The following is an 18414-nucleotide window of genomic DNA, read 5'->3' on the forward strand; positions in this document are numbered from 1 at the left end:
ATTTCCCGTTATAACTGGTGTGTTGACTGAAATAAAACTCAAGCAGCCCGAACCTACACAAGGAATGTGTATGAAGTGTTTTGTAAGGAGCTTGAGTTTGAATCAAGACACATTGTGACTAAGGTGAAAGAAGAAAAAGGGCATCGTGACGGGTCGTCAATTACCTACGTGTTAAATGATTGTGTGGTGAAATATTGTAATTACATTGTGTGCTACAATGACAAGCTAAAACAAGTGGTTTGTTGTTGTATGAAATACAATGCAGTTGGTTTACCTTGTCGACATATGTTTGCAGTCATGAAATATAGAGGTATGGTTGAACTACCACAAAGTTGCATTCTTCGAAGGTGGACAATAAAAGCGAAGAGCAATATATCAAATTCATTGAAGAAGCAAGAACTTCAAAAAAGAAATGATCAGGCATCGGCAAATGGGCGTTATACTTTCCTCAGTGGTCTAAGTACACAGCTTTCTAGAATGGTGTCTACATCTTATGATCGATCTATTTGGCTAAGAGACAAATTAGCAAAAATGATCCTGGAAATAGAGAAGGAGAAGAAAAATCCTAAGGAGAAGGATATCATAAGAGAGCAAAAGAAAAGAAATGGCAGGGGTAAACCTAAACAAAATGTTAAGACTACTAGGAATGTAAATGTCGACACAATGGTTCATGATATTAGCCAGTTTGTTCATGACATTACCAATCAGGGTACGCATTCCCAAGCCGGATCCCAAGGAGCTGCTCCACCAGTCATCAAACGTGGTGGTGTTGTTGACCTTTTGATAAAGTTCATGCCAAGGAAATACAATGTTGGAGATGCAGCAACTGCTACAGATAGCTATGAAGTTAGTAAATTAGAGAAAGTGCCAACCATATTCGATTGGGATCCGAACACTGATTTTAGTTTTAATATAAATCTTAATTCTTACACTGAAATAAGTGCTTACAGTTTTTGCACAAGTACTGTAGTTTTTAATTTGGTTTATTGAAGATTTTTTGTTTGGAGTTTACCTGTTTTAGTTTTGGTGATTACCTAAGTTTTGAACTGAATAAAATATCTTCGACACATGTTTATCTTATAAGCTTTTCATGTTTTGAATATTTATTTATTTATTATTTTTTAAATCTTATAAGCTTTTCATGTTTTGAACTTTTATTTTGTGACTATTAATTATGTATTGTGACAAAATTTTAGTATTAATTCTTGAATTTTTTTTTATTATTTTTTTTATTTTTGTTTTGATGAATCAATTTTTTTAGGTAATGTTAAAAAGAGAAAAATAAAACAAACTATAAAAAATAATCTTTTATAAAGTTTATCCTTAAAACAAACTATTAAAAATAATCTTTTATAAAGTTTATTAATATCATAAGAATATAATCTTATGGTTATGATATATATCATAAAATTATATTGATTCCATTTTTTATTTCTTTTTTTTTCCTTTTGAGAAAAAAATAAAATTGTTTCTTTTATTAAATAAAATAACCGAATTGCACGGATTTGGTTTACGTGTTTTAAGGAGTTGTGTTTTGTAACTATTTTTTAAAAAAAAAATTAAAAAAGTATTTAAAAAACAAGCAATCTCAACCGCTTGATTTTTTACCAAATTAATGGCGGTTACTTTTACTTTCACGGCAATCGAAACTATTCACTATTCACTCTCTCTGTCTCTCTCTACTCTTCTAAATTTCTCTCTCTAACTTCATTCATCCTTCTCTTCATCTTCTATTATACATTTCTCTACATCAAATCACGCTCAAGGCGGTGCATACGACGGTGACGGCAATGGCCCTAGCAACTACAAAGGAGGTTAAACATACGTTGTAAGTGTACTTGACTAATTGTCTTTAATTTCGAGTTTATAAAGTCGATATTGTTATATATTATTCATGCTTGACTATTTTAGAATTGAAATTCTGATTTTTTTAATTACGAATTTGTCTTAATTGTTGTTTAATTCTGGAAACAAACTTGTGATTTTTTGGTTTATTGTTGTGATGTTTTTTTATTTTCTCAATTAAAAAATATAGAAGCAATGACATGAGAATTGAAGTTGCATGAGAATTGGTTTATTATTCTGATGTTTGTGGGTTATGTTCTGATGTTAGTGAGTTAATTTTGAAGTACCATGACTATTTCTTCCATTAAGACTGTTAAAATTGTGAGTTAATTTGAAGTTACATGACTATTTATTCGATTTACTGTCAAAATTGAAATGTCAATTGTTTTTTTTTGTTTTTTACATATAGTGAATTATGACTACACAAAAAAGGAAAACAGTAAGCACTAGTAGTAGTGCACCATCATAAAAGAAACCGAAACTGCAACCATTCCCTTCTAGAAGTTCAACCACCACCACGGTAAATTGAATTTTTGTACTTGTTACTCATATTGTTCTTACACATGCACTTCACTCATTTGTTAATTAGAAATATTTGCAAATTTGTGTCGTGTAGGTGCAGTGGAAACCTTTATGCCAACTTGAAGAATTTGTTTCACTAGTTAAGGGATTTCCAAGAGAAAAAAAAGATAAGCTAGAGGAAATGGGATTTGGTTTTTTGTTACTTTACAACACTAAAACCACTAGAAAAAACAATGTGCAAGTGGGTCATTGATCATTTTGATCCGGCTACTAGAACACTAGGGGCTTATGGGGACAAAATTGAGATTACAACTAGGGATGTTGAGTACCTTTTGGGGTTTAGTGACCATGGATTTGAGATTGACAGTTCAGAGCTAGATAATGAAGATGTGTTAGATAAAAAACTGTGGAAGTTTACGACACTTAAAGTTCAAGGAATGGTGGCTGAACTAAAGAGGACAACACATGATAATCCTCTTTTTATACGCATGTTTACAATATTTGTTATGACTGCCCTAATCTGTCCAAACATAGATGAAAAGCCAGAAAAAGCATGGCTACATCTTGTTATTGAAGATGATTGTGTAAGACATTGGAATTTTGCAAAATTTGTGTTGGATAGTCTCGTTGATGCCATTAAAGTTTTCAAGTCCGAGACCAATCCTACACATTTGGGAGGATGTACTCTCCTTCTAATGGTAAGCTTTTGTTTAAGCGTTTTTATTATTAGGTCATTACAAGTAATTAAGAAAGTAATTACAGATGAACAATATTTGTTATGTTTTTTGTCTTCTGATTCTTTATGTATTAACAAAAACAAATATAGGTGATTACTAATATATGCTATTTATGATGCTGAATGCCATGTGTCTGTTTGTTTTGACATATTTGTATATAGGTGATTACCTGTACATGGCAGAGTATCTTTAGGATTAGTACATGTCTTGATGTGGCCATATTGGTGTATTTACAATATATGTAGGTAATGACATATGTTTATATAAATCATATGTGTTGACTTTGCAATGATGTACTGTATTTTCAATATATGTAGGTAATGACATATGTTTATGTAAATCATTACCAAAAAGATAAAAATTTGTGTATGTCCTCAATAAGATAAAGTATTAACAAAGAGTGATGTTGGTGATTACTAATATATACTGTTTATTATCCTGAGTGTCCTATGTATGTGTGTGTTGACATCTTTGTATATGGGTAATTACCTGTATATGGCAGAGTATTTTTTAGCATCCTGTTGGTGTGTTTTCAGTATATGTAGGTAAAGACAAATGTTTATGTAAATCATTACCGAAAAATAATTATAGATTTGTCTCTGTCCTGAATCATATTAGGTAATTACCTGTATATGGCAGAATCTATTTAATTGTATCCCTGTGTATAAGAATTAGTTTGTGGGTCTGTATGCAGGGAATATTTTGTGAGTATTCCCCTAAGGTTGGACTACGCAACATTTGGAAGTATGATCTGCTAAGGATTAGGGACTAGAATGATGTGAACACGAAGAATTTGCATGAAATGATCAACAAGTTAAAAGATGGCTACTTCACAAGCAAGGTGAGTCCAAAACATGTTTGTGCTTTTTTTAGGCATATTTTCTCTTACTTGTATGAACGGATATTTGTTTTCTTACAGATGATGGGGGTAATTGACAAGGAGAAAGCAATTATTGTAGGAAAGGCTCCACAACCACATTTTGAGATGGTTGAGAGAGCCTTTGATCGCATAAACGATAAGATTGACAGGTGGGGTGCAGCCGTGAATCAGATGTGGAGGCTGATATCTAATTATTTGGCAGACTTTACTCCAGGAATTAGCGAAGACGATGTTGAAGAAGGTAGGAGGAAAAAGAGGAGAGCAAAATCTGAAGAAGAAGAAGAACAGGATGAGACCAGTGATTATGAAGATGAGAAGGACTCTAGTACAGGTGATTATGCAGACAGTGATGAAGAAGAGGTAAAACCCAAAAAAACAAAGCAAAAGAAAGTGGTGGAAGAAAATGAACAAGAAAAAGAAGAAGATGTGAACCAAAAGAAAGGGACGGTGAAGAAAAAGATCATTTTTGAAGAAGGTGAAAAGGAACCAAAGAAAAAACAGAAGGGGTTGAAAGAGAAGGACGTTGAAATTGTGTCAGTTGAAAAAAAAAGGCTAAGGACAAGGCAATTGAAATAGAAGTTTCAACCAAAATAACAAAGGAAAGAAAAAGCAAATTGTGAGTGAAGAAAAAACAGAAAGTGAGAAAGAGGATGGTAGTGGGGAGGCAGAGGGAGAGAGTGAAAAACAGGGTAGTGACAGTGAGAACAAGGTCATGGAGGACGTTGATTCAAGCATCAAATTGGTGATTTCTCGTCTTCCATCATCGATTGAGGAACCAACTCCAGAAGCTGCTGGTGGTGCTGAAAAAAAGGATCTGGGAGTTGTTCCTTTTGAAGAATCAACTCCTAAATCTCTTGTTGCTGCTGAGGTTGAAGAACCAAGTCTTGATGTTCCTGCTGATGGAGCGGAGGAAAAACCAACTCCTGAAGCTGCTGCTGATGCTGCGGATGTGAACCCAACTACAAATGAGGGTGTGCCTGAAGACCCTACTGCAAATGTGGGCAACGCAAGTGAGCTTCAGCCTAAAGCTGGGTCCTCAACCACTGAAAACAAGGACCATGAGGATGACATGTGGTGGCATTAACAAATCCTATTTCTGAACATTACCTATTTAGTATTTCTGATGTGTTATTTCGTTTAATATTTTGGACAAGTTTGTTATTTAATATGCTGACATGAACAAGGTAGTAGTACTTGGTTTATAATTTTAATATAAAGTAGTATTTGTAGTAGAATACAGTTAGATGGTGTTTTATAAATATGTTTAGAATTTTATTTGTTGGTAGGTCACAAAAACATTTAACTTACTTAAAAATATGGAGTACATGTTTTGGCCAGAATAAAAGTTGGCCATTACATAATGTTTCTGACTCATTTAGAAACTGATTAGGAAAAAGCCTATTTTTGCATTATCATTAATCACATTAGGTAAAAACCTATTTTTGCATAATTAACAAATAGGGAAAATCCTATTGTTGCATTATCATTAATCACTGTATTATCATTAAAGCCATTGTAAAGTACTCAATTATCAATGTATTTTACAATTAGGGAAAAGCCTATTTTTGCATTATCATTAATCACATACCCTTTTTATATGAATAAGTTTTATTAATTTCTATATCAATGTATCTGTAAAAATGGAGTACATGATTTGGCCAGAATAAAAGTTGGCCATTACATGTGTTTGTGACTCATTTAGAATAATGATTACTCAAATAGGTACATTGGGGAAACGAATATTTTTGCAATATCATTAATCGCATTAGGTAAAAACCTATTCAATTGACTAAATGTTACTATTGATCTCTAAAGTTTTTTACAAAAACGCTTTGGACCCAAGAAATAATTTCAATGAACTTTGTTAAAAAAAAGGGGAAAAAAAAAAAGAAGAAACAAAGATACAAAGAACTTGGTTAATTGTTACAAGTTACAACTCTTACAATGTTGTTGGAATTAAAAATATTTGTGTTATGGAAAGAATAAAGGTTGGTCATTACATAAGTGATTGGTATATACGTATTATATTTTATTAAAGTTTAACAGAGTAAAAGTACGAAAGTACCGTGTTCAATTTTTTTTTCGCAGTAAAAAAATATTGATTGGCATGAAAGTTACAATTGTATTTGGGTAATATGTATAATTATTATTTGACATCACTCATTATTAATGGAAAGATAGAAGTAGTTTACACAACTTGCATATGAATAAAGTAAAAAAAAAAACACTTTGTAAACACTAATGAAATTTGTAAGGCTTGAACTTTTATTTATGTTGTCCATAGTTAATAAAGGTAAATACTTGTAAAACAATTCCAAAACTAAAAGATACATTGGCATGAAATTCAGCTGGATTTAGCATCAATCAACCTCTCGATGTTACTTTCATCATTGTTCTTGCTAAGCAGAAGTCTTGCTAAGTACTTTAATCGTTCAACACACATGTCACTTGTCTGGTCAATGTCACAAATGAAAATGGAGTTATTAATTGTGCCACAAATGATATATAAGTTTCACAAAGAATAAAATTTGATCCGTACTTTGTAAGTAATGTCCTTCATGACGTTGATATCACCACACTCGATGTATTTCAAAACAAACATTCCACCATCATGACTGTATACCAAAAATTATTTAAATTAGGATTATTTAAATTAGAACAATGAAAACAATCTAGTAAAAGGAATGTTGTTGAATATACCTGTTTGACTGTTTAAAAAAGATAAAACGTCAATTGTAATACTATTGAAATCTTTAAAAAATTGACCCAATGGATTTCTCCGCATTGCATTGCAGGCACACTTAATCTAATCACAATTTTATCAACAATGTTAATCACACAATCGGTAACAATAAAAGTATTGCCATATAGTCAAGTAATTACCATACCCGTAGCAAGATTGTATCTGTTGTCTGTGACCAGTAGTGAATCAACTACCCACACCTTTTTTATTTTGACATGAAACACCAATAGGAACCAATGGTTTTCTTCTATTTCCATAACGGGTATGAATATCTAATGAACAAATAACATTTTGTGGCTCACTTATCATCAAAGATCATCAAACAACATTTTGTGGCTCACTTAGACAAAACTTATAGTATATGTTAAATATCTCAAACCTGTTCAATCTTGTTGAGATCCCCAGACGGTATAAATGTTTCAAAAACTTTGGAACAGTAATTGAGAATAGATGGAGTCATGTAATGCGAGCACCTTTTGTCTGACTTCAGTACTAATGTCTACACGCAACATGTATAATTTATAATTTATGAGTTTAGCAAATAAAACTTTTATTCCCATTTTATGTAAAAGCCAATGTACCTGGAATGCTGCTGGCAATATCAGCTTAGTTGGGTTATGTAACCCCATTTGTATATCATACAAATAGACATTTATAAGCTGCAATTAAAATAGTTAAAATAAAAGTGTCATGTCATGTTCCACAAAACAAATAATGTCCCAGAAAAAAAAATCGATTTGAAATTAGTAATAATAGTATACCTGATTAGTAATCACATTATCCGGATACAAACACCAAGATTCACCCACAGTCAACCTGATAATTGATTTATTTTTGGCACAATAAAATTCCTCACTGTTCTCATCTTTGTGAACATTCACATATATTTGTTTCTCCAAGGAGTCCAAATATGATACATATTCAAGAAATAAAAATTGTGTTGAATGTTCTTCATTAAACCGTAACACATCCTCATCATCATCACTAGTATGATCCTCTTCGGGTATTTCATTAGAAGTGCGTTCCTTCCGCATTTTTTATTTGCATAATTGGGCCTATGGCATTAGTAATAATTTAATATGTAATTACAATTAATTATATTACTGAATACCATTTTGTTTGTAGTCGTCACACAAAAAAAGTTGAGCATAAATATGATGAAATTACCTGTGCACCTTGGGCCTTTGGATTGCTTTTATTCCCCCTTTTTGGCTTTGATGATGATGATTCCTGTGTCTGTAAATGGGGAGGAATAGTTAATAGGTCAGTCGTTAAAAAACCGTAATGTAATGACCAATATTTGATTTAGTGATTACATATTTACCTTTTTCATATTCACATTACTGTTATCATCAATCTGACTCAATTGCCTTAGTCTTGGCCTCCTAAGTGGCCTCTTCTCCGAATTTGTTTGTGGTTCACCGTTATCAGTGGTTGTTATTGCTTTTGACTTTGGAGTCAACACTTTGATATCAGGGCTTCTAACTTTATCTTTTGTCTTTTTCTCCTTCGCTTTTTCTTCATCCTCTTTAAGATCTTGGAGTGTTTCCAAACCCGGTGGAAATTGAGGCTCAGTAAAACGGATATATCTAATGTCGAATGAGTCAACATCGAAGCCAGCAAAGTGGTTTTCCTCTACTTCTTCGCCTTCGTCGCCAGTGTCATTAACATGTAGCTTTCGCTTAGTTGTTGAGACATGTGAGCTAACCATCAACTCGCCATCAGGGCTTAGGAAAGGAGAATACGAACGATTTCCATGCGGAGTTTTACCAACAGTGTCTGCTTCTCCGTCAGTCCTACAATCAGTTGATTCTAGAACCTTGGTTGAACTCTATGATATACTAGCAGCAACATCGGCAACGAGTTTAGCCAATGTCAACTCTATGTTTGACAGTTTGCAGTGAATATCAGTTATTTTTTTCTCCATTGCCTTACTTTTCTGCAACGATAAATCAATTCCAGAGATCATGAGTGATTTAAAAATGGAATTAAACCATTATGAATGAATTTGATTTGCTTAAAACATAAACCCTGTATAGACGAAATCAATGTTCATAAATAATTCCTTCAAAAAGATAAAAAGTTGTTCATCTTTGAACCAATTACATACGCATAAAAATAAAATTGAATTTAATTTTAAATATTGGTAAAAATACATAGCAAAAAAACAAATTCAATTTCGAGTATAATTACATTGGGTTTTGCTTTTTTAACCATGATTTGAATACCAAAAATAATTGTGAAAACTGTGAAACAAATTCGGTTGAAAAGAGTATGCGAGGATGATAAAGATGTGAAGCAAAGAACCCTAACGTTGTTGTTTGTAAAGATTTTTTAAAATTTAAAAGATAAAAATCATTTAACTTTTAAAGATAATAAATTAGGAAAATATCCTATTTAGAATAACTGATTTTCAATATATAATCTATTCATAATTTAAAAAGATAGAAATTTAGGAAAAAATCATGATTAGAATAAGTGATTTCCAATATTAAAATGCAATTTCTATACTTAAAATATATCGATTCCATAATTTTTGTTTATTGATTAGTTCGAATCATTGTCCAGGTTCATCGTATTATAAATTGCCATCGAGGTAAATTCTATTATAATAATTGGAAATGTCCAATGTTACATTTGGTCATTATCTTTTTATAATTAATAAAATTCAGTTAAGGTTATGTCATATTTGTATTTGGGTCAATTCCTTTATCACAAACAGTGTTTATAATTCGATCTTCGATTTTTTGGATCAAAAAAAGTTGTGAAAAAAAATGTGTTACGGTTTCTTCTCAGATTTTCATGACGAATATATATATTAGCGAAAAACTTAAAATTTTGATTTCTTATACCTTAAATCGCTATTTTCGAATCCGATGCTTGATTTTGTACAATTAAAATCTATAATTCAAAGATTAAGAATCCACCCACAGGATGATAGAAACCGATTATGTGTACCATAAATTTGCGCAATGGCTGTATAAATCAAGCCTATTTTTTCGGTCTCCATTGATGCGCAATTGAAATTAAGGTACATGGAACATAAAATCGTGGTTGATTTCATTATTTGATGAAAAAATTGGATGAACTAGGAAGAACATTGATGAACATCGAAGAATGACGAAGAACAAATTTTTGATTTTTAACTTTTTTTTTAATCTTAATTTTAGATTTAGATAAAATAAATTCGAAAATTAAAATAATATTTTCAGAAATTCATTAATTCATTAATTGAAATTTGAAAAATAAGAAAATGAATTAAAGAAGCAAAATACCTTAATTACCCTTAAATAAGGTTTGACCAAGCTAAAAAAATAAATCTAAAATCAACCAATGACATTTAATTATAGCTATAGTCATATTTAAGATGACCATAGTAGAAACATCCATAAAAATTAGGTGAGTAGAATATATAATAGTAATAGTCATATTTGAAGCCTAGATGGAAATGCCTGATTATACTACCTCCGTTACAGGTTATGTGCAACGATTAGAAATTTTCCCTATCTGCTTTATGTCAAATCGTTGAACATAACCTGTAACGGAGCTAGTATTTGAAATGTTTATGTTGAGTCCATGAGAAAACCCACATGTGAGTGATGTGTTGTCCCACATTGAAGAGTGTAGAAAGTGTTGGGAAGTGTATCCCACATTGAAGAAATAAGAAAATCGTGTCCACTTTATAAGGCTAAGGGGCTACTCCCCTTATTGTCATATGGTTTTGAGGTAGAACCTTCTTGGTCTTATAAAATGGATTGTTGTGACGTGTGTGGCCCAGACTCGTTTATAAGTTTAAGTACGATGTGTAACTTTCACTTTTTTGATGACTCGAATTGGACATTAATTTTCACAAGTGTATTAAAGCATGAAATTTACTTGATACCATATAAACTAAAATATGAAAGATCATAGAGCGAGCAAGAAAGGCAAAATATGATTAATATAAATGCAAATGTAATGATAAATAATTGTATTATAAAAACGGCTCATCAAGTTAACAATGTTGGGATTAATCTGATATGACACAAATCACAACCTTCATCAGCTAATAATTTTCAGAATCACAAGCAACTTTGAAGTTTGATTAATTGAACCTACTACACGTTTTTCTAATTTCTCCTTGGTTGCCTGTTAGTACATCAAGCGCTTGTAATTTCACCATGGCACTAGCCAATTTTGTGTTGAATAAGGAAGCACTTTGCCCGAATTGTTGAACAAAGGGAACCGTTTTAGGGTCACGAGCCAATGCTTGGTCAATTGGGAGAATTCCTCTTTGCTTAAGGATTTGATCAAAGAAAGAGTTGTCAACTATGTTTGAGCTTTGTGGATTTTGATCAAGAAATGTGGAATTATTCGCCGTTGTGCCCTTGGGGCATGTTGGCATAAGTTGTTGGCGAAGAGTTGGGTCCATAATTGGGTCAAATTGGGTAGTACCTTGGTAAAGTCTATCTTGGAAGAATGCACAGCTTGAGACACCAACTGTGTGACAACCTAAAAGAATAACCATTTCTTCTGTTGTAAATTTTTTTTCATTGAATGCTGAAATGGTTTCACTGACGGTCAAAAAAGGGCTTGGTAAATTTACATCTTGAGCTCTTGACACTAGTCCATCTCTTCGTCCTGTTTGTACGGAGTAAATCGGTCCACCTCCCTGTTGTTGAAAAACCATTAAATGTAAATATTTAATCCTAAAATGAATCGAATCACCCTTAATATGAAAGCAAACTGGGTTAATTTGTAAGTCTATGAGCTTACCAGTTTAATCAGTTCTGTAGTAGCAATGGCAATAATGTCAGCACACGAAACAACACCCGGACATTGTGCTTCTGCAATTGCTTTCAAGGCATCAATCAATTCATATCCTCTTACGCTAAGGTTAGGACCTGCTGCTTTCTCAGTGGAAAGTCCATTTATGAGGATCGATGCATCACATCCCTTCAATAATTTAATGAAAAGACCATTAGTACATGCAGTTGACAATGACAATGTATGATTATGACATATATTGGGATTGGGGGTGTCCAAACATTAAGCTAAATTAGTAAGTGTATTTTATATAAGAAAGACATATAGATGTTATAATAAGGTTTTGAATGATTCTTTCAAATTATATAAAAAGTAGTCAACCTAAAATAACAGGTAATAAATGAGGGCATCACTTGGAAATGAGATTGATGATGCAATGATCGACATAGAATATAGATAGCAAGAGCGTTGAGGGCTTACATGTACGAAACAATCATGAAATTGCATACGAAGGATGGCAGGAAGAATAGTTGGATCCTTTCGGAAATGTTCTTGTACTTTGATTGCAAGCACTGCCTCAATATCCACTAGTTTGTTAGGGCATAGACCTTTATAAAAGCCGACCTGCAAACCCGAAGGTCTAGTAGGAGTAGGAGTAGGAGTAGGAGTAGGAGTTGGAGTTAGAGTGGTAGGTGGAGGAACATTAGGAGGACTTAGAGGAGGGCTTAAAGGAGGGCTTGAAGGGATTGGAGTAGGACTACTATATGTAGGAGGCTTGTTATGCCCACGACCCACATGTCGACCCTTGGAACCATGGCTCTTTAGTCCATAAGACTTTCGGCCATAGCTCGATTTTGATCGTCCTTGTTTCCAACCCAAACCCTTAGACTCACCCACATTGCTTAATGCTAAAATGAACATTGTTAAAGCTAACACTCTAACTAAAATACTAGTAGCTGAAAACTTCATATTGTTTTAGCTTCTTTAAATCGATATTATTTATGAAAGTGTTATAAGTGTATGTTTGCAAATGTGTTAGCAAATTGGCTTATTTGTTTCAATTGGGCAAGGACCTATATATATTGCAAGACATGCACAGGTTTAGAGGTATAATTAATTGGCTAATGATTGTTATTTAATTTCTAAAACTCCTAAACTTTGGCGGCTTAAATTTACAATTAGTATTGCAAGAAGACGTGCGTAGCAGAATGTATTGTCGCCATATTCTTCTGGTAGGCAAAGTCTCCAACACAATTATTTGAAGATTATTGTTTAAAATATAAAGGATAGAATAGACGTGTTGCCGTACAAGCTTAAGCTGGTCTAATTATAATAAGCATATTATATCTCTTTTATTGTTCGCTTTTGTAGTTTCGTTTCTAATATTGCTTTGTTCCACTTTAATTTGCAATGACAAGGGTTTTAGTTTCAAATATTTTTGGGTATTGGAGAATTATTTATATCTTTCACTGCCATTAAAATCCGAAAATGTAGAACTTTTGATAATTCATCACAATTATTTAATAAGTTATTATTGATAATTACAACTACTCCAACAATTCCTCTTATGTCTCTCACATTTTTAATAGGATCTTGCTAACGAACGCCCACGGGGTGTTGTATAAGCATTTAAAATATTACCTAAAGTGGTATTAATTTGAGAAAACATGACAAAATCACGCGTCGATTAATGTTATTTTTTAATTTAATCCTTCTATTTTTAGCTAGCTTATCTAATACCCCGGAACGTTTGTTAGCTTTTGCCTTTTTAATAAGTTATTATTGATAATATTTAATAAAAAGATGCGGAGTATTAAATTAGAACTAGTTCTAGAGCCAGATTATAGTTAATTAGGATCATGCCATGGGAATAACATGTTGACTTTTTAATATTAATCTCAACTCATGTTCGTCAACCGTTTAACATCGAGCCTGATATCATTTTTTATATGAAGAAAATATTTGCAAAATCTGGTTCGTTTAATTTCAACCTGCATGGGTTCGGTGATTAGAATAACATGTTGACTTTGTAAGGGAGGATTTGGGGAAACCACTTAGTTGACCTTGTCCAATTCAATTCAATTATTTTCTTAATTGACTACCAAAGTTATCAGAATGTCATAATATTATTCAATTCAAATGATAAGTTCGATCAATGAGATATGGATGCACATAGACATGTAGATATTAATTTTATTTACTTTAGGTGGTTGAAACACTTAGCTAGCAAGAATATTTCTCTATCTTCTTGTTATTTAGTACTTGCCGTAGTCGTTTAAGGGTTGTATACTTGTATGTAAGAAAATAAAAGTAAATATTAAGATAAATATATAGTATGTACGCCATGTGATTAATTTTGCATATATACATTTGGAATTTTCTTACTTCTTATTTTATTTGATTTGTGCATATTGCTTGAGAAATTTAATCTATTGTCATTTGTCAATGAGAATCGGAATTAGGTTCATAAAGTATAATTTATCATTGGGAAACTCTATATTATACTCCTGAGGTATTGACTATTCCACGTTATACCCCTCCCTTTGAAAAGTTCCATGTTGTAACCTCAAGGTCCCAAAAGTGATTAAGTTGTACCCCTACTGTTAGGGGTGAACAAAAACTGGCCCGGACCTGAAAACCGACCTGAACCGGACCTGTTGAGACCGGACCTTATCCAGACCTGTAGATTCAGGTCCGGTCCCGGTCCTTGAAATTCAAGGATTCCGAGTTTCAGGTCCGGTCCGGGTAAAACCCGGAAATTTTAGGTCCGGACCTGAAACCGGTAAAACTACTTTTTTTTATTTAATAAGTTTAAATAGGTCCATAAACAGGTCCAAACAGCTTTAAATAGGTCCAATCAGGTCTAAACAGGTCCATAACAGGTCCAAACAAGTCAGCACTTTCATATTATTTAAAAAAAATAATAATAATCAGGTCTATTCAGGTCCAAACCCGGACCGGACCTGTTGATTCAGGTCCGGTCTCCGGTCCTTAAAAATCAAGGATTCAGGTCCGGTCCGGTTTTGGACCGGTGTACAACCCTACCTACCGTTATCCCTCCGTTACATGTTGCCATAAGTGGGTCTCACTTTACACCTATTTTTTTTCTCGATTTTTTGCTAAAAAATTTCCCATTAAAGGTTTTAGGGGTCACTTTAGCTTTAAAGGGATCAAATTGAGCTCGAATTTTGCAAAAAGTAACGTAAAAGCCCCGTTTTATGAATTCTAAATTTAACTATGAGAATTCAAATTCACAAAAAGGGGCTTTTACGTTACTTTTTTGCAAAATTTGAGCTCAATTTGATTCTTTTGGAACTAAAATGACCCCTAAAACCTTTAATGATACAATTTTTAGCACAAAAACCAAGAAAAAAAATAAGTAAGCGTAAAGTGGGCCCCACAAACGACAACATGTAACAGAGGGATAACGACAGGGGTCACTACTAGAAAACATGTAAATAACGACGGAATTTTTCCATCGGAAACACCCTAAATTCCGTCGGAAATGGGGTTTTCGACGGAATTTTCGTCGTAACGGGTCGTCGGAATACATGTTGTAGGAAAACCGGCTTTTCCAACGGAATTTCCGTCGGAAACACTATTTCGACGGAAATTCCGACGAAATTCAATCTGTCGGCAACGATTTTCAGGCCAGAGAAACTCTGTCGGAAAATTCCGACGGAATGTAATCCGCCGTAATTTTTCGACGGAAATTCCGTCGGAAAATTCTTAAAAAAAAACAAAAAAAAGCCTCCCACCACCCCACACCACCAGTCCCCCCCCCCATCCAGACCCAACCACAACCATACACCACCAGCCCCCCCCCCATCTAGACCCAACCACAACCACACACCACCACACACCACCATCGACCCTATCCCACCACCGACACCACCACAACCAAAAATTAGCCCAAAAAACCGTAAATTAACCCAGGAAAACAAAAATTTACGCGACAAAAGCAAGAAATAACACACAAAAACTCAAAAGTTGTAGATCTACATATTTAATCACAATTTCATAAAATAAAACGATGATTAATCAACAAAAATTAAATCAAATATATAAATATACAATTACCTATTTAAATTTACAATATATCATTACAATTACATATAAAATTAACTAGATCTAAGAATCTATCCTAAATTAAAACAAGATCTACCAAAAAAAGACGATGGTTGTTGGGTTTGATGTTGATGCCCGATTGTTGGTGTTGCGTCGCTGTTGAGGTTGATGTTGGTGGTGGTTGAAGGAGCTTCATGTTGCAGTTGGTGTTGTATCGTTGTTGTTGTCAGTGTTGTAGGTGAACTGAAAAGAAACGAAGAGAGAGAAAGGGCGATGAATAGAAGAAGAAAGGAAAGAGAAGGAGAAGAGCAGAGGGGAGAACGAAGGAGAAGAGAAGCAGGGAGAACGAAGGAGAAGAAGGAGAACGAAGGAGGAAGAAGGAAGGAGGAATGAGAAAGAGAGAATGAAGGAGGGGAGAGAGAGAAAGAGAGAGCAGAAACATAAGAGAGAGAAAGAGAGGCGGAAATAAGAAAGGGGGAAGGGGCTGCTTTAGGGTTTGGGGAATTTATTTTAATTTTTTTTAATTACTTTCCGACGGAAAATTCCGTCGAAAATTGTAAATTCCAACGGAATTTTCCGTCGGAAAGCACATATATTCCGACGGATATAAATTCCGACGGACTATAATTCCGTCGAAAATTGTAAATTCCGACGGAATTTTCCGTCGGAAAGCACATATATTCCGACGGATATAAATTCCGTCGGAAATTTCCGACGAAAATATTATTCCGACGGATATAAATTCCGTCGGAAATTTCCGATGGATTTTCGACGAAAATATTTAATTCGTCAGAAATTTTCGACGGAATTTATATCCGTCGGAAATTTCACTTTTTCCGACGGAATTTCAGGCCGTCAAAACCAGTCCGTCGTAATTTGCTTGTTTTCTAGTAGTAGGTACAGCTTAATCACTTTTGGAACCTTGAGGTTACAGCGTGGAACTTTTCAAAAGGAGGGGCACAACGTGGAATAGTCAATACCTCAAGGGTATTATGTAGAATTTCCCATTGTCATTTAAGTGAACATCGTTTGATAATAGGTCCCTTAAATGTCATGCATAATATAATGCCCCTCAGTGTTTAACCTTTGGCTAATAAGATGAGTGTTACAACATATGTTTATTCGTTTGCATAAGCTAATATTGAGATTATAATTTTATAAAGAGCATTCGACCACCACCATATTTGTACACTCGTTAGTTTAGAGAACCTTGCAAATTTTGCTAATCACTCATTGCATTAAATAGAGTTTCATTAACCTTTGACCATATTTATGGACCAACTCAACTAAAAGTTAGGGGTAGGTGGATGAGATTTGAACTCGTGATCTTTGAGTCACGTTGTCTCTAATACCATGTTCAAGAACCAACTCAATCAAAAAGTTAATTGAATAGTTAAAGCCCATAATTTGTTATATACTCTATCAAACCCCTTCCCCTATTTTTGCAATAATTTACCCTTAACCACTATTGCAATTTCCCTAGAATTGCTTAAACCCTTTCCTTTCCCAATACTCTCATAGTGTCATCGATTGATTATTGCTTTTCATAAATTGAATTTTGATTGTACATTTGTACTGATCTTGTATCGAGTAACCAACACTTCTCCTTGTACAAGTCAACTATTTACATCCGTTTTTTTTTTCAGTTGATCGTATTCCTTTTTAGGAAAAAAAATTTAGCTGACATTTTTCCTTTTGGGGTAAGTATTTTACCTTGCATTAACTAGCTATCCCACTTGCTTTATCATTCTTTCTCAATCTCTCTCTTCTTCTTAATATATGCCTAAATCAACGCGTCAACTATATAGAAACGGAGAAAGTATTATTTAATATTTAAATTTGTATGTATTTGAGTCTCCCTTATGAGAGTTTCTCGTTTCCCTCTAGGATTTCTCTTTTAGGAGGATTTTCCTAGCCTTCACAGCTAGGTTTTTTTTTACTCTTCTCCCTTTTCTCTCCTCTCCTTTCTTTCATCTCTTTTGTTTCTGGTCTTAATTGTGAATAATTGTAGGGGATTTCCATGGGTATTGTTATTGGTGGTAATCCCTCAAACAATTTTATCTACTTTTAATAAATAAATCTCATCGTTGAAATGATGTTTTTTCTATTGTGGTTTATTTTGTTATATGTTTCACTAACAAGGATTAAAACCCTAGGGTTTCATAATCACCATAAGTATCTAGCTAGTGGACCACATGAATATTTCACCCAAACATTTATTTATTAGTAGATTGCAAGCCGAATTAGTGCTGACTCTACAGATGAAGTTGTGCGATTAAAATGTGATGTAATTAGTGCCTAATCCTGTATTTTTTTTTTTAGGAATTGTTAGAAATTGTTTGTAAGAGCCATTTGATGGTCTCTCATCCATGAAACCATGTTTCTTCATTAAAAAAAAAACAAAATCTTAATTTGTTTGAGTAGAAAACTCAGAAGATCATCAATAATGATTGCTTCAAATATGGGTTTTTTTTTTTTTAATTAAACATATATTGCCTTTTTCATTTTTTTAATTTATTGTATGCTTTATTTGCTTGATATATAGATAGAAGGAATGCTTGATTCCATTTTACATATATGCTTAAATGCGATCAAATTATATAACTTTTTAGAATAATTCAAACTAGAGAATGACAGTATAAAAAACATAGAAATTAGTAGAAAACAAAAAAAATTAATAATTAAATAAACATAAATAATTGAACAATCAAAACCTTATAGGGCAAGGAAATGAATGTAGCATATACGATTATATTATAAAGCAAATATAATGCTTGAATGTAACATAAAAAACCAAGAGTTCTCAATCCTTGGCAAGACTTGAAAATATATATACCCTTCACATTTCAAATTTTGTATCAGATGAACTTCAA

The 18414-nt window shown here is 33.2% G+C and overlaps 1 protein-coding gene across 1 annotated transcript; it reads right to left on the minus strand.

Moving 5' to 3' along the window:
• Positions 1-10691: 10691 nt before the first annotated feature.
• Positions 10692-12517, minus strand: LOC110695184 (peroxidase 57-like). Its single transcript, XM_021872440.1, has 3 exons — positions 11954-12517; positions 11483-11662; positions 10692-11378 (listed from the first exon to the last, which is right to left on the minus strand). Exons 1-3 carry the CDS (start codon positions 12440-12442, stop codon positions 10812-10814), a joined length of 1236 nt encoding a protein of 411 aa, XP_021728132.1. The 5' UTR covers positions 12443-12517; the 3' UTR covers positions 10692-10811.
• Between the last annotated feature and the right edge of the window lie 5897 nt (positions 12518-18414).

Source organism: Chenopodium quinoa, unplaced genomic scaffold (genome assembly GCF_001683475.1).
Source record: "Chenopodium quinoa cultivar QQ74 unplaced genomic scaffold, ASM168347v1, whole genome shotgun sequence".
NCBI lineage: Eukaryota > Viridiplantae > Streptophyta > Magnoliopsida > Caryophyllales > Amaranthaceae > Chenopodium > Chenopodium quinoa.

What these genes read in the sequence shown, in the direction of transcription:
- LOC110695184 (XM_021872440.1), bottom strand. Translation starts at nt 12,442, where the DNA reads ATGAAGTTTTCAGCTACTAGTATTTTAGTTAGAGTGTTAGCTTTAACA. An exon ending in TTCATGATTGTTTCGTACAT is followed by an intron (nt 11,663 to 11,953) that starts GTAAGCCCTCAA and finishes AAATTATTGAAG; the next exon opens with GGATGTGATGCATCGATCCT. An exon ending in CTACAGAACTGATTAAACTG is followed by an intron (nt 11,379 to 11,482) that starts GTAAGCTCATAG and finishes TTTCAACAACAG; the next exon opens with GGAGGTGGACCGATTTACTC.